Source organism: Acyrthosiphon pisum, chromosome A1, assembly GCF_005508785.2.
Source record: "Acyrthosiphon pisum isolate AL4f chromosome A1, pea_aphid_22Mar2018_4r6ur, whole genome shotgun sequence".
NCBI lineage: Eukaryota > Metazoa > Arthropoda > Insecta > Hemiptera > Aphididae > Acyrthosiphon > Acyrthosiphon pisum.
The window spans coordinates 11,420,899-11,436,417 of record NC_042494.1 but is presented as its reverse complement, the minus strand read 5'-3'; the positions used below and the strand labels follow the sequence as shown (position 1 = coordinate 11,436,417).

The window sequence follows — 15,519 nt, the reverse complement described above, 5'->3', positions numbered from 1 at the left end:
GGATATTTTAAAACTGGTCAGCTCGATGCGGATAAGGTCAAATTGCACTCGTGACAGTTAAACGTAATAGGTAAATTGCACCCGGGTTCAAAAAAAAAATAAAAAGGTAACGTTCAAATTGTATTCGGGTTCAAAAAGGTTATGTTCAAATTACACTCGCTATGATCATTATATAAAACTTATATTTACTAATGATCAGTCGATGAAAGAATAATTTTTGTTTATAAGATCTAAAAGTTATTATTTTTATTGAATTCAAAACTTTAAGTTACAATCTAATACAATAAATGAGTGGTTTTCAGAAATGCTATATAAAAATAAGATATGTTTTAAAACAACCAGAATATTGGGCTCTCTCTCTCTCTCTCTCTCTCTCTCACTCTCACACACACATTTTACGTTTATTTTGTGCCATCAATCGACACTCTTGCAACTGTTACTGTTTACTAAAACTAATATGTATATTATGTTCTATTATAGAATGAACGAGTCACGTACAATAAAAATATTATTATTTTCTGAACTCGAGTGCAATTTGAACATTTTGGTCTGGTAGTGAGTGCAGTTTGACTATCCTAAAATAGATAACTGTATATAATATGATTAGTGATTACATATAATTCTCGGTTCCCGCATCATTGTGTACATATATTACGATATATTTATTTTAAGTACACAGCAAACATGAATACGTCGATATCAATAATAATATTACATAATATTGTATTATACATAATATGAAATTATTAAACTTATATTATGCTATCAACAATCAATCAATAATTATTAACTATTATCAAGAGCTTATATTCGCGTGAGTACAGTATTACAATTTATTATTATCAGTTTCTGTAAGTATGTTTTCAGCTGTGGCGTGGCAAAAAGAATATGAATTTAGATGACACCTAAAATAAAGGTGATCGGTCGTGAAGGTAGGCCAATATATGACCGTACATAATACGCACTATTTAGGCTAGGTGATAAAATATTAGGACACGTAAATATATAGGAGTAGATATCAGATATTTAGTACCACGCCGCTGTATGTATATATATTGATGTAAATATGTTATGTGTATATGTTTATATTAAGTACGAATATACAAAACGAACAAAGAAAAAAATGATTTATATAATTTTCGAATTTTGAACTCTAATTATAACCTATATTACCTATGGGTATCATAATATTTTCTATCGGACATTGAAGACATGATAATATTATTATAAAGGCGAAAACAAATAATCGATCGTTACAATAATATGTATTTTATCGGAGGAGAGGGATTTCTGAGTTAGTTTGCTTATTTTTTAATTTGTTACACGTCTGTTCCTACGGCTCGCACACTAATGACGGCGTAGCTTCGACGTCGGGTGTAGTCACGGCCACTGTGACGGCGTTGTGAAATTGTCCACTCGATACAAGTCTTACAGTGGTCACGCCACACATAATCGTCTCCACGGCATTTTCTGTGGAAAAAAATAAACGATACACAATACTTACAATACATTAATTGCAATAATAACAAATTGTCATATTATGAATCCTAAATTTCTGACACGGCTCCTCGGATAGGCAATTTCGGTACGCGTACGCGTAGATTACGAAATCGTTGTACGGTACGTCCTTTCCTCTCCGCCCGTTCAGTATATTATGCAGTTTTTTCGTTAGTTCATTACGGTTTTAAAGACTCGCTAGACATATTTTACTATAAAAAATTCAGTTTATCTTGGTCTATAATTCCCGTTAGTTTTTTTTAATCGAAACTGTGCACCCCTCTTTTGGAATTTTAGATCTTAATTGCTCCTACGATCCCGGTATCGATGAAATATTATCGTAGGCGTGGTTCAGTTGAAAACAATATAATATGCGGACGTTTTGTTTTTTCTCGCCATACACGATTATAGTATACCTATAATAATCAATTCCAGTGCTAACTGTTCTTAATTAGTTGCACAGTAAAATAATATATTTATCGCTATTTAATAATATTAAATAGGTATAATGATAGTGAATTTGTGTCGTCTTACTAACCTGGTTCCGAGTTCGTGCCGCAAATCGAATCAACCATAGACAACTGGGCCAAACCATCTCCACCGCCGACTTGAACGAAATCCGGCAGCCCTCGTTTGTCACACTGTTAATTTTAATATCGTCACGAGTCACAGTAATACGCGTTATCATACTATAATTATTATATGGCACGTTATTATTATAATCATATTATATTATTGCGTATAATATTATTATACACGCGTTTATATCGTTGACGAGTTCGCCCCCTCGTGCACTAAAAACGTCGAGAAGTTATAACAGTAGGTACACTCGTACGAACGTCGAGTCATATATTATAATTTGACATGACGAGAATTATATTATAATTATATACATATATATATATATATTATATACCTTATGAATCGTGCCGGTCTCGCGTTCCGTTAACGTCCTCTTCTGCTCGTGTCCAAGGCCGACGCCCAACGCCAAGATTTTCACCTGAGCCGGATACAACATCGTCAGACTGCAATTCACCGGTTTTCCGTAATTCCTCAGCGTGTACACTTCAGCGATGTCGGCCAAAAGTATGTTGCAAGCTACAACGACGAAAACCCGATAACCGCAGTTTTAATAATAGTCGTTTTGGTCGTAAAAAAGTAAAAACCAGTATTGAATTTAATGAAACCCCTGCGTGTTAATAGAACCTGTAAACGGCGACGATTTTTTTTTTTTGTAAAGACGCGATTTTAAGTCATAACTCATTTTTAGAGTGCCAAAGAAAATTGTTTAAAAAGTGACAATTAAACCCGCAATTGAGCGTTTTGGCATTCATATAAATTATTATACTTCCTACGTCGTAACTCTTTACGATAATAATTTATACTATTATATTTATTGTACGATGGCGTCGCATATTATTCTGTCAACCCGGCACGTACAATGATTTTAACAGGACTTTCTCGGAGTCACCAAATTTAAATATTAATTAATTTAGGAAAGTTATTTTGGAAACAATTTAAACTTTAAACCGCATCCGGTGCTGTTAAAAGAAACCTGATTATAAAACCGACCACTATAACGTGCATTGATTGTACCAATATTGTCAAGATCGTAACTATAACGTGTTACTACTAGACACGTGCAACTTAATGTATAATATAGTTAAAAATAAAATTGAATTTATTGTAATTTAATAAAATTTTATTACGTGCTTTTACAAACACATTAACCGAAAAGGTCGGTTAATTAATAAAATATACAGTTATATTCTACTGCACGTTTCCTACATTAACACCTAATATATATTTGTTTATTTATTAATTTCAACAGGCTAACATCTGTAGGTATATAATAAGAGTGCGCGAGTGTGTTTGTGCGTTGAGGTGATCGATTGTTGTTGAATAGGTAGGGGAGTTCTGTTTTTTTTTTTTTTGCAATCGACGAGACAAAGTCTTCTATAATTGACTATGACCAAACAGGAAATTGTATTAGTTTTCACTGAGTGCGTAGACATCCTTTACAAACACTAAACTTATAGTTGATCCACGCAACACGTCTTATCCAAAAACCACGAATGCTTTTGATAACTATTAATACTATATGTATTATAACACACGTATAGTGTAGGTACATATCCATAAATACGTGTACACGACATAAACCGAGTTTGTATAATCTTAGCCCGTGGTAGAGCATATAGTTCCTCCAGAGATCACCGTGTTTACCGTGAAGAAAATTATAATAATCGAGTGTTTCTTCCACACTTCATTCGAGCACTATATTCTCGGCATAGCTGGATGTCGAAGCAAGAAAATAATTAATTTTAAATTTCGAACTGACGCGTTTTACCTGCGTGCGATTTCCAAGAACACAGTTGGAATATTAATAGCACAATATAATATTATTCTACGTGTAGCTATCATTATTCGCACATTACATGAATTGTTGACAATTTAACTAATAACCAGGAAACGGATGAGTTTTAGAACTTACATTTTATATATTTTTTTATAAGATTCCAAGAAATGTATTTTAGCTGAGTAGGTAAGTTGCTATTTGTTCGGTGATACGAAGAAGCGAAATTATTTAAAATGATGCGATTCTTTTATTTTTTTTATTTTTATTTGACTTTTCGCCATTCACGTCATTTGCGTCATTTTTAATCTATTTTTAAATAAATCCCATATCGTTTTTTTCAGTCGACTGATCATCTGCTTTAATTTTCATCGTTCATTTAATAACTCCATATTAGTTATATTTACTTATTTAGATATGTAGGTACTTAACGAAATTATAATATTTTAATTTAAGATGTTCACTCGTTCGTTAATTAATATTTAATTTATCACTTTGTAATAAATATTGTATAATATGTTTATGTGTCTTTGGTATTACGTATCAAGATATTATTTTAATAATATATTATTAAACGAAATAATATGATTTCATTATACATATTGCAGAATATGTACATAATATGTAGATTGTAGATTGTAGAGAATACATTTATTTTATACGGGCATGCGGTTTTTGAACCTATTATACCAACTGACTATTGGAGAATCAAAACACATATATTTAAATGCCTCTCAGATACTTGAATAATCTATAGGTACAACAGGTAGTAAGTACCACCATAATATTATTGTTTTAATGTAATAAAATATCAGGCGAGAAATACTCTCACTAGGCTAATAAATTATACAGTAGGTATAATAATATAAATATTCGCTTGGACGAATAATTGTTCACCAATAGGCATACTATAATATTATTATAACGTACGTATACGTCCAATCGACTATGCATACATTTATTGGTACTTGAGTTTTTAAGTTTTACTTCTACAGACACGCGTTTGGTAAAATATTTTAAGTCATATACAGAAATGTACTGAACCGTTCTGAAAATAAATTTAAAAAGTAATAAAGGATTAAATAGTAAAAGAATTTTTATTTGAATTCCTAAAATTTATGTAATTGCTAAGTAGTCAAGTTAACATCTTATTTGCGTATTCGATTTTACTTCGTGCAACTCATCAAAAAAGGAATAATTATTCAAGTTTGATTATATGTTTTTAAATACAAATATTTTATACTTGTATTTGTATATTATATGCAAACTGTTACTGTTAAAACCATTTGTTGCATAACAATACGGTAAGTATAAAGTTTAAACACAATTCAGTAACACATGGTTTTTTGATGTCAATGAAAGGTCAACCTATATGCGAAACCTGCAGACAAGAGCTCGGGAATGCAAAACACCCAGTAAACATCTCTAACTATTATTATTATTATAAAGAATTCAAACAATAAAAAAACTAGGAAAAGTAAAAAAATTGTACACAACCAACGGTCTATTATGCAGGCGAAGGTATAAATTCTAGATCAATAAAAAAAAAATAAAAAACATCAATACCATAGTGGTTTCATAATCGAAAACGGGATAGCTCTATAATAATATTCAATTTTATAAGATAAAAGATGGAAAATTATATTAGTAATATTATTAATCAAATAAATTTTGAATATATATTGCAGATTCAATTAAAAATCAACACAAATTGCAGTAGCTCCTCACATCCGCGTGTAGTGTCGCACATAATTTTATAGGTATCGTTTTATCACTATTATATAGTAACAAAATTTGTACCCACTCCGATAGATGGGCAATTTTAGTGTTCTTTTTTTTTTATATATCTCGATCGGAATTTTAATTTTCCGTCGCAGCAGACGATGGGAATTTTATTTATTTGATGCGCCGTTGCAGTGTGTTGGATTAAAAAATAAAATACTCGCCGTGTGTCGTACAGCAATAATTGCTGAGAAATTCGACTGCGGTTATCCCCGACCACACTGCTGTAGCAGAGTAGAAGCACCGATACTTATACTTATTCGTATTCAGCTGGCGTGGGAATTATAATCGTATCGTAATCGCGGGCAAACGACGCACGTCCGTGTATTTGCCATTAAATTATTATGCCGACCGTAATTCGACGGGAAGCGCGGGCTTAACCAAATTTTACAAATTGAATATAATTTGATAACGCCGTAATACGTAGGTATACATGCACACAACATACTAGGTAATTCGAAAGGGTTAGATACGTGTACACACATATATATATATAAATAATATCGTGTGTACAGTCAGCTGTGGACGATAACGATTTGAACTACAAACGGAGTTTGTATAATACACCGTCACCGTATTGCCGGGGTTGTGTTTCTGGGTCGCTGAAATCGTATATCACAATATTATATTAATTTTTGTATTATTGCCCACATCGTCAGAGACCTATTTACGTATGTATATAGTGAGTATATTTATAGGGACCGGTCTTACGAATCCAAGTAACACAATATTGCGACCCGAGGCGTACTTATAAAATAATTTTAAACATGGCCACATATATAGGTAGACGTACGATATAACTTTTAATAATGAATTGAACAAAACAATTAAACAAATAAAATATAGTTCATACGTAATTGTATAAAGACGTTTTGAAATAGTTAAATGTCAATAAATGAATGAGTCCAGTGTAATGGAAATGAATTGAAACTATTTTTCGAATAGTTGAAAATAAGCTCAGATAATATTTAAGGTTGAATAATATTATTATTATTATATTGTACTATATTAATATTTAAGTTTATAAACGCAATCTATACAAAACTGACACCCCTATAAAAATGCGGCTTGGGGTGATCATCCTATCTCAACCCCCTAAATAAGTTTCTGGTTTTCACCAAAATACACTTTTTATTTTGGGACAACAATGTATAGTACATATATTATGTTTGTATAATTAATTTAACATCAAACACTCATTATTTCAAAAATTATTAACGTGTTTTGGAAATATTTTTTTTTACATCATTTGAATTTATGACGAACAAAAATTATTCTGAAAAAAATATTATAATAATTATAATATTAGGTACTATCTTTATAATTTGTCCTAGGACAAATACTTTTTGAATTTTTGTATTGTAATTTGTAACTAGTGACAGCACATTTTATTTTTATATTTCTATTGATCAATAATTTAGCTAATTGAAAATGTTTAATATACTATAAGCTTATAAACTTATATGAACTTATAATTACAGTTAGATTGTACTATTCAGTAATTTTATCATAACTCATAATAAGGTACTTTTTTTAACCAGGGTCAATTAAGTATTCATTCTTTTTATTTTTTCAATAACATTTTTACTAATATTTATTACAAATGGGGATTATAAGCGTTGGAAATGATTTTTTTTAATTTATACAAAAATCACGACGTCGTTACGTTATGATTATTAAATACTCTGTAGTCTGTACAATATTGAATCTTAAAATGCCTATAAAATATAATATATACAATTATAATATTATATCAATTTTAAAATCACTTCATATTTATTTTAGATAATATTGTATTTAAAATAATAACTTGTGATAATTTTTTCTATTGCACTAGATCATATTATAATATTGCGTATGCAATGCGAAGCTTACTAACTTAAAGTTTAAACTTATATTATTAATTATAATGTATAATTTATTAATATTTTACATAATAGCTTATATGTACACTTGATGCATTTTACTTGCAGATGAATTTTATTAAGTTAGTATAATAATAATAATTTATCTTTTATTATAAGCGATGAAATATGTATATTTCTCGAGATGAAAACAAAATCATTTCGTCTTATCATCAATTTACGATGTTTCTTATTATTTAATTATGATAACGGCCATTGCTCATTAAATGTCACGTAAACAATTGAATTAAAAATTTCACAAATTTTAAATACCTTTAATACATAATTATTAAAAAGGGTGATTTTTCTGATCGTGTGCGCATGCATTATCGCGGCCTGCAAACACTAAACCTTCGCAAGTCAACTGTTTTTACTTATAAAAGGGCACAAAAGTTTAAAAAAAAAAAAAAACTCCCACACTAAATACATTTTACAATCTATATATTTTTCGTAATTTAATTATTAATTTTACCCTCGAAAGCAAAAAAAAAAAAAATAAAATCCACCAGATATATTTTATAATAAACTTATACGATTTTCAGTATTATCAGCAGGTTCACGAGAGAAGAAAAAAAAAATCAGCCCACATAAAATTTTAAACTATTATTATTATTATTATACGTACGGGTAGGGTTGTCGATGAACGATACATAAAAGCTGAATCCGTTGCCTCTACGTGGAACTCGGTATTGTATCAAAGCAGCGTTCTGCGACGATTTCAATATCTGTTTGTGTTTTTTTGTCCCACACATCTCGAAGAAACGATCGTTCATCTCTTTCGGATGATCTTGTTCGTTGGGAAACAGCTGTCCGTTGAGTTCCCATCCGTCCACAAACTGCACACAAGTAGGAAGGTGTAGTATATAGTATACAGTGTGCACCGTAGACCATAATATGGGCACGCAAAAATAAATGACGGGTTGTACGATTTTACGACAGGTAGGTAATGATGTATGTGTGTAAATTGTAATAGTAAAATTGTTGTATAAACGTTCACTAAATTTAAAATAGGTAAAGAAAAGAAACAAAGCACGAGCCCATTCGCATTACCACCGTTTATGTGCGGGATGTCTGCGGTAGATATATAAATGACTATATTAATTAAATCTAATATTTAAGTTTGCGATCGTGAACCCCTCCATGATGGCCCCAGATATACAGCCAAGTTCATGTTATGATATATCACAATATGGTTGCCAGCTTATATCAAACCGAAAAATATTGAAACGATTTTTAACAAACATATTGTCATATTGTTTTACTAAAACAATACATAAAATACTGAACTCTGTACCTATATCAAGGGGTATTCAAATAATATTAGTGAAATATAGGTACCTTCTAAATAGTAATCATACGCATACCAATGTGGAGATTATACTTCTGTCCGTGGTTTACTGATTTACAATAAATGCCCCGGTGTAATATAGATCATAATGATTCCAAATTATTTACCCATTTAACACAATTTATTATTATTATTATATTCAGATTGGACATGAATTATGTGGGATTTGTTCAGAATTAACTTACATAATGTAACGTCATATTAATATTTAGTATTTTTAAAACAACGATCTAGCTTGGATTCAAAGCGATCAGTACATTTTATTATATTGATACTAATATACTTGATTTAAGTATTAGGAGTCTGAACAATTAAGTAGGCTAGAGCCTTAGAGTTATATCAGACAAATAAATTAAATAAAAAATGCATTTCTGAAATAATTGTTCGATTTCTATTGTTTTATTATTAGGTATATTACTTATCACAATATATTGACTATTGAGTATAAAGTGTATTTGTATGTATATATATTATATTATAGGTAATACTTATATATTTTTATGGTGATTCTGTACTAAGTTGTTTTAATGATTTGTAAATTTAAAAAAAAAAAAAAATTGCAAATTTACTATTTTACACATTTTACGCGTTTATATAACGTTTGTAAGTCCAATTAAAAATAAATAAAAGTTGTGAATAGTGAATACATGACATTTTCATAGTACATTTAATGATCAAAAAGGTTTTTCGGAAAATAAAGCAATTACTGTAATAGCTTTCTCACTCCCACTCAAAATCGAAATTTAAATCAATATAGGTACCTAACCTATGTGAAATGTCCACTCTGCTCTTTGATACAATAATGATTACAATATAAATTATAATAATGATGAGTACCTATGTTATGTGCAAGAGATGTTTTGTTTTTGACATTTCAATAAAAATAAATAATACATTTATTTCAATAACATCCAAAAAGCTGCTTCTCGCTAAACCTCATTTATAACCATTTCAGTAACATTTAGTCAGTACAATGTATTTATATTTTATTTTATTAGATTATGAATAATTACTGCAATCTGTATAAAATTAATACAATGAGTAATACAAATAACAAAGTTACAAAGACTGCACGGATTAAGTGAACACTCCCCATTGACGATACTATATTTAATTTTTTTAGAATCCATTTATTTACACAACCCGTCCAGTTCATTTTGGCACTTGGCAACCGTTAGGATTTAAAAAAAAAAATAGTAATCAGAAATATATTTAATTTTCAATATAATATTATAATATATAGTATAATATACTATTGGGACCACTGTTTTTTTTTTTCAAATCGTAACAGTTACCTATAGTAGGTACTAAGATGAACTTGATGGGTTATTTAGGAATGATGGAAATATGTTAATTAACACGATCTCTGTGCCATTTAAGCCGACAACATGGATCAACTGTTAGAGTGATGGACAAATGGTATTAGAACGATTGAAATTAAGTGTTGTTATAAAATTTTTTGTAATAAGTACTTAATATGACGCTGGCGCAGGTTTTTTTCAGATCTATATGTAAAGTGAGGCTACTATAACGTATATAGGTAACTAATCGAGAAGCATTGATAATAACACAACGCTGTAATGATTAGATGTACTAACGGAAACAAATGTTTGATATTTTAGTTGCATTTTATAGTGGTTTTACACCTTTATGTGAGATATTATCCGTATTATCCCATATGGGATTGTTTTATCAAGGTAGACACCTAAAAGTATTTAGTAACTATTTTTTGGGGAATTTAATATGCCATTAGACGATAATAATATGTTGAGTAGAATTTAAGGGCTGGTATTTAAGACGTATTTATGTATAATAAACTTATTACCTATGAGAGATGGAATGAACATGCTTTTTGATCATAAATAAGTAATTTCTGAAGTCATATTTATATTAGTATTAAAAATTATGTAATAGTTATGGTAATATAAATTTATTATAAATATTCATGTTTTAACTACTTTTAAAAGTAAATTTGTTGTGATTATAACTTTAAAAAAAAAAAGTAATATTCTATATTTATATACTCATGCATATTGTGTCTCTGATAATTTACATTATTTGCATTTATTATAAAAACGAATTAATATTTAAATAAATGTCAATATTATATTAAACTATTTAAGTACATGGGTAGGCAATCGAAAAATGTCATTTCAATGATTAATCCTAATTATACGACCCTTTTTTAGAAAAAAAAAATGAATAATAATATGTACCCGTATTCTACTTGTTTAAAATATTCTGTAACTTTTAAGCAAATAAGCAATTAATATTCACTTTTATATTTATCGATGTTTCAATACATGAATACATAATATGTACCTACCTCTACAGTGTGATCCAAAAATATATAGTTCAACCTCATTTTATATTCTGAGTGGAGCAACGAATATTTTGATTTTAAAATGATGTGTGTTTTTTTAAACTCTTATTTTGCGTAATTTACTGCTTCAATTTTCAACTCCAACAAGTTTCCTGGTGGGAAAGTTAATCTAGTTGGTGCTGGAAGGGGGGAGAGTCAAAAGTATTATATTACCATTACTTTTAAGTTATCTTAATAATTGGGAAAAACAAAAAAACAGTGAACTACAGTACTTATGAAGTAATCTACTCAATGAAATGGTACACTCGACAGCTATACACTACAGTAGAGTGGTACCTAATTTCCCGTTTTTCCTTTAATTATACATTTATTCAAATCAGATTTCTGAATTTTTTAAGTATACTTAATAAAACATATTTTCTAATACTCAGATATTTTATACCCTTCAAAGAGTGTTCAGTGACCCAATATTTTTAAATGAGAACGCATGCTTTTACGGGCAATTATTGTAAATCTGATGATATAATTAAACATGGTTCGATTGAGTTACTTTAAAATAATGTATTACATGTTAAGTACTGTAAGACCTTACTTGCGCTAGTCTGAATTATATGGGCCCAGGGGCTGTTAGATTGAAATCGTTTATAAAGGGTTTGACAAAAAAATAAACAACGCATAATCAATTCAAAAATGTGTGCATGTATGATATTATACTCATATATATTTTAATTTATAATTTATAAATGTAACGATAATATTGTATAATGTTTTTTTAGTTTGTAACTTTTTTGTCACTTTTGTTTCCAAACCATAATATCGGGTATGTTTTAAAGTCCAATTCAAAAATGGAACATCTCGTGAGTATATCAGAAAGATGAAGGGAAAAAAATGTCGGATTACTGAGGTTATCCAACGGGGTTGGACTATCGAGGTCTTACTGTGATTACTAAGTTTCTTAGTCGAAGCATAATAGTTCACGATAGTCAATTTATATTTTACAAGGGCTACGATGATTGGAATAATATAAATTGCCCGAGTACCTCTGGGCCGTCCTTAGGAGGGGGCAAGAAGGGCCCAGGCCCTGGGCCTCGCGATTTTTGCTTATATTTGGAAGCCTCGCGTTTGAAAAAAGTGATAAAATTAGTTTAAAAATTGGTTTTCGCCCTGGGCCTCGCAAATCCTAAGGACGGCCCTGGAGTACCTATATTAAGTAGTTATACAAGACTATAAATTATTATATCTTATTACCGTCCAAGGATGGTGAGCATGCGTTGTAAATCGGCCTGTATATCAGTAATTATAAAACTATAATCATCGATTATACATATTATACTATGCATAATCAATGCTATAATATTAGATAAAATATATGAGTGTCGTCAGAGTGATCTTTTTTGTGTTATTTTAATCTCGAATTTCACGTTTTATTTAACACGTTGATGTATTATTATAGTAATTATTTTAAAAGGGTTTCCGAGGTTTTCCACCATTTTCATCACCAGTTTCTTGGTGATTGGAGGAGCTCTCAAGTCTGCGATATTATCGAGATTTCATAAAATATGATTAATTGAATCCCTATGGTATATTTTGTATTTTTCATATTACTTTTTGTTCGCAATGTTTTCTAATGAATCGGATACCCTAAACTCGAGTGCTAACTTAATTTGACATTACAAATTCAGTTTCTTAGTTTTTTAGTAATAACATCGTTAAGCTTTTGATTAAATTTAATTGTTACTTACACTAGGTAGTGTTGGATTATAAAAAATGATTGATAACGACTTTTGGGAAAAAAATGACATAATAATATGCGTACTGTATCGTAATGTTGGATTATTTGTATATAATACCATCACGAATAAAATTTATTTTCGCGACGTCTGCTATGACGTTTATGAATACATAATGTACGCATATTATGCATACCTATATTTAATAATTATTATTGCGATAATATTCACTTCATCGGGGCGTGCACTTACAACGCCCAGACACTTACCGCTATTAAACCGCCGGTGTTGCAGGGTACGTCTACGTAATCGAAGTAAACGTGGACCGTCTGCTCGGGTTTCGCTACTATGTAAATGCCGCACACGGTCGGATCGTTGGTCGTCGATTTGTAGTACAGGTGGCCCTCTTCGGACCACACGGTCATACAGTCTATGTATGTATATATATATACGGAAACACAAACACGATATAAACAATGGTCGTGACCACGACGGTAAACATACGTACGGTCGTAAAATGACGACGATCAACATCATCATCGTCTATACCAGCGGTCCTCACAAGGATTGTAGAATGGGCCAAATGTAATTTTTGAAAATTATTTACGGGCCGCATACATTGATTGTTTTTCAGAAAAAAATTCCTTTTTTTTAATTCAATTAGTTTTTCTTCTCTTATTTTAGATGGGTGTGGATAATTTTTAGAAAATTCAGTATGGTGAGTTGTGTATGACGATTAATATTGTAACGTTTTGGAATATTTATGGTTTTACGACAAATTAAACATAAAGCATCGTGTTTCTTACAAGAAATACAGAAAAATCCAATCTCCCAACTGTCTTGAAATATTCTGTGCTCATCTTCGATTTTACGTTTTGCCATGATAAATAATTAAAATTAACAGCTTACTCACAGAAACTAGAACACACGATGCTAGATGCACAGAATTACATATTATAACGACAATACGGGATAAAATACAAACGGACAATAAGCGATAACGGATAAACTGTTCATACAAGACTACGCGGTGGACTACTACGGTGGAAATAAATAGACTCATAATCGTAGCCCGTAGGTGCCTACTTATCTGTTCAAGTGGTAATTCAATACGAGTTTAAAATAGAAATATAAAATAAATAAAAATGATAAGATAATAAGCGACGTTCATTTTATTCACTGTTTATAGAATTTTGGATTTTAGAATGGACAATTTAAATTTAGTGCGGGCCGCACTGAAGTTACTAAAGGGCCGCGAATTGGGGACCGCTGGTCTATACAATATAAACATTACCATCACCCCACGTGATTCCTCGTGAATACACCCGAGCGACCACGGTTGTAAGATAATATGTAAATATATTGTACCATATTACGTTACGTACTCGTTATAATAACATAAACGCTTCACCTGTAATGATTTTCTCTTGTGTTCGGATCCGTTTGCTTTGAACCGGGTACAGCAGTGACGAAGTCTGTCGGGGATACTGAAACGACAAAAAAACAGATACCTATTCAATATTGTTATAATCGCTATAACTTTTATTACTAATAATATGTATCGTCTCTCAATCCACAAATTTCTTCTACATCGGTTTTCTAATATTATCGTGCCATGCTAATCAAAAACGACAACGTATAGTGTAAATTATACTTTATAGGTAGGTACCTCTACCGGAACTTGAATAGTGGACGTTTTATGAAGTCCGTTGTAATATGGTTATTGAGAAATCGTCACCTCGATATTTAGGTGCAATAAGCTTATAGATCGCGTCATTCTCGTGTTATTTCGTGTAATTGGACAGTTTGTTTTAAATATCCAGTACGTCATTATTATAATATTAATTAAATATGGTCTATTGCAGTATTGCGTATTAAATTATATTGATGGTTTCGGTACTTCTAATTTCACGTACGTTTCACCAGCCCCCCACATATTAATTTTCGTGAATTTTCTTTTGCCAATATTTAGTACGTAATTTGTTTGACCCGCATCAGAATTTTTTTGACATCAGGAAACTCGGAAAATTCAATTTCTTCGTGGGGGGCTGAAGAATTTTTCTTTTGCCAATATTTAGTACGTTATATTTGTTTGAATTCGTTTGATCCGAATCAGAATTTGTTCGACATCAGCTACCCCGGAAAAACCAATTTTATAGAATAATGTAATTACGCATCATACATAAATCGTCATAATAATAAGCCTGCGTACATTACGCCACGTAGGCGTGCTTGCAGGTTAATATACTGTCAACGAAAAGTCACTCATATTTAAAATTTAGCCACCCTGCCGAGCCCCTAAATCATTCGATAATCGCCCCACCCCGAAATGCAATACTAGTGTCAGGCATCTTCGTTCGTTCACATGAAGTAGGCAGTGGCGTAGCCAGGATTTTTTTTCGGGAGGTGCTGATCAAATTTTACACTTTTACACATTAAATACGTACTAGCACAAATAGATAGCTGAAAAGTGTTAATACATAATATTGTACATTTTTAAATATTTTAAATACAATTTAAGACTTTTTGAGCTACTATCATAGACCATTAAAATAATTTTTAACATTTCGGGGGGGGGG

The 15,519-nt window shown here is 30.6% G+C and overlaps 1 protein-coding gene across 1 annotated transcript in view; it reads right to left on the bottom strand.

The window, feature by feature from the left end:
- Window positions 1–1,166: 1,166 nt before the first annotated feature.
- Window positions 1,167–15,519, bottom strand: part of LOC100168840 (corticotropin-releasing factor-binding protein) — a 47,896-nt gene continuing 33,543 nt past the window's right edge. The window contains exons 2-7 of the mRNA XM_001952835.5: window positions 14,352–14,427; window positions 13,210–13,370; window positions 8,165–8,375; window positions 2,414–2,595; window positions 2,036–2,138; window positions 1,167–1,470 (exon numbers count right to left, since the gene is read on the bottom strand). Coding sequence (XP_001952870.2) covers window positions 1,334–1,470; window positions 2,036–2,138; window positions 2,414–2,595; window positions 8,165–8,375; window positions 13,210–13,370; window positions 14,352–14,427 — 870 coding nt within the window. The 3' untranslated portion in view covers window positions 1,167–1,333. The remainder of the gene's footprint in view (window positions 1,471–2,035; window positions 2,139–2,413; window positions 2,596–8,164; window positions 8,376–13,209; window positions 13,371–14,351; window positions 14,428–15,519) is intronic.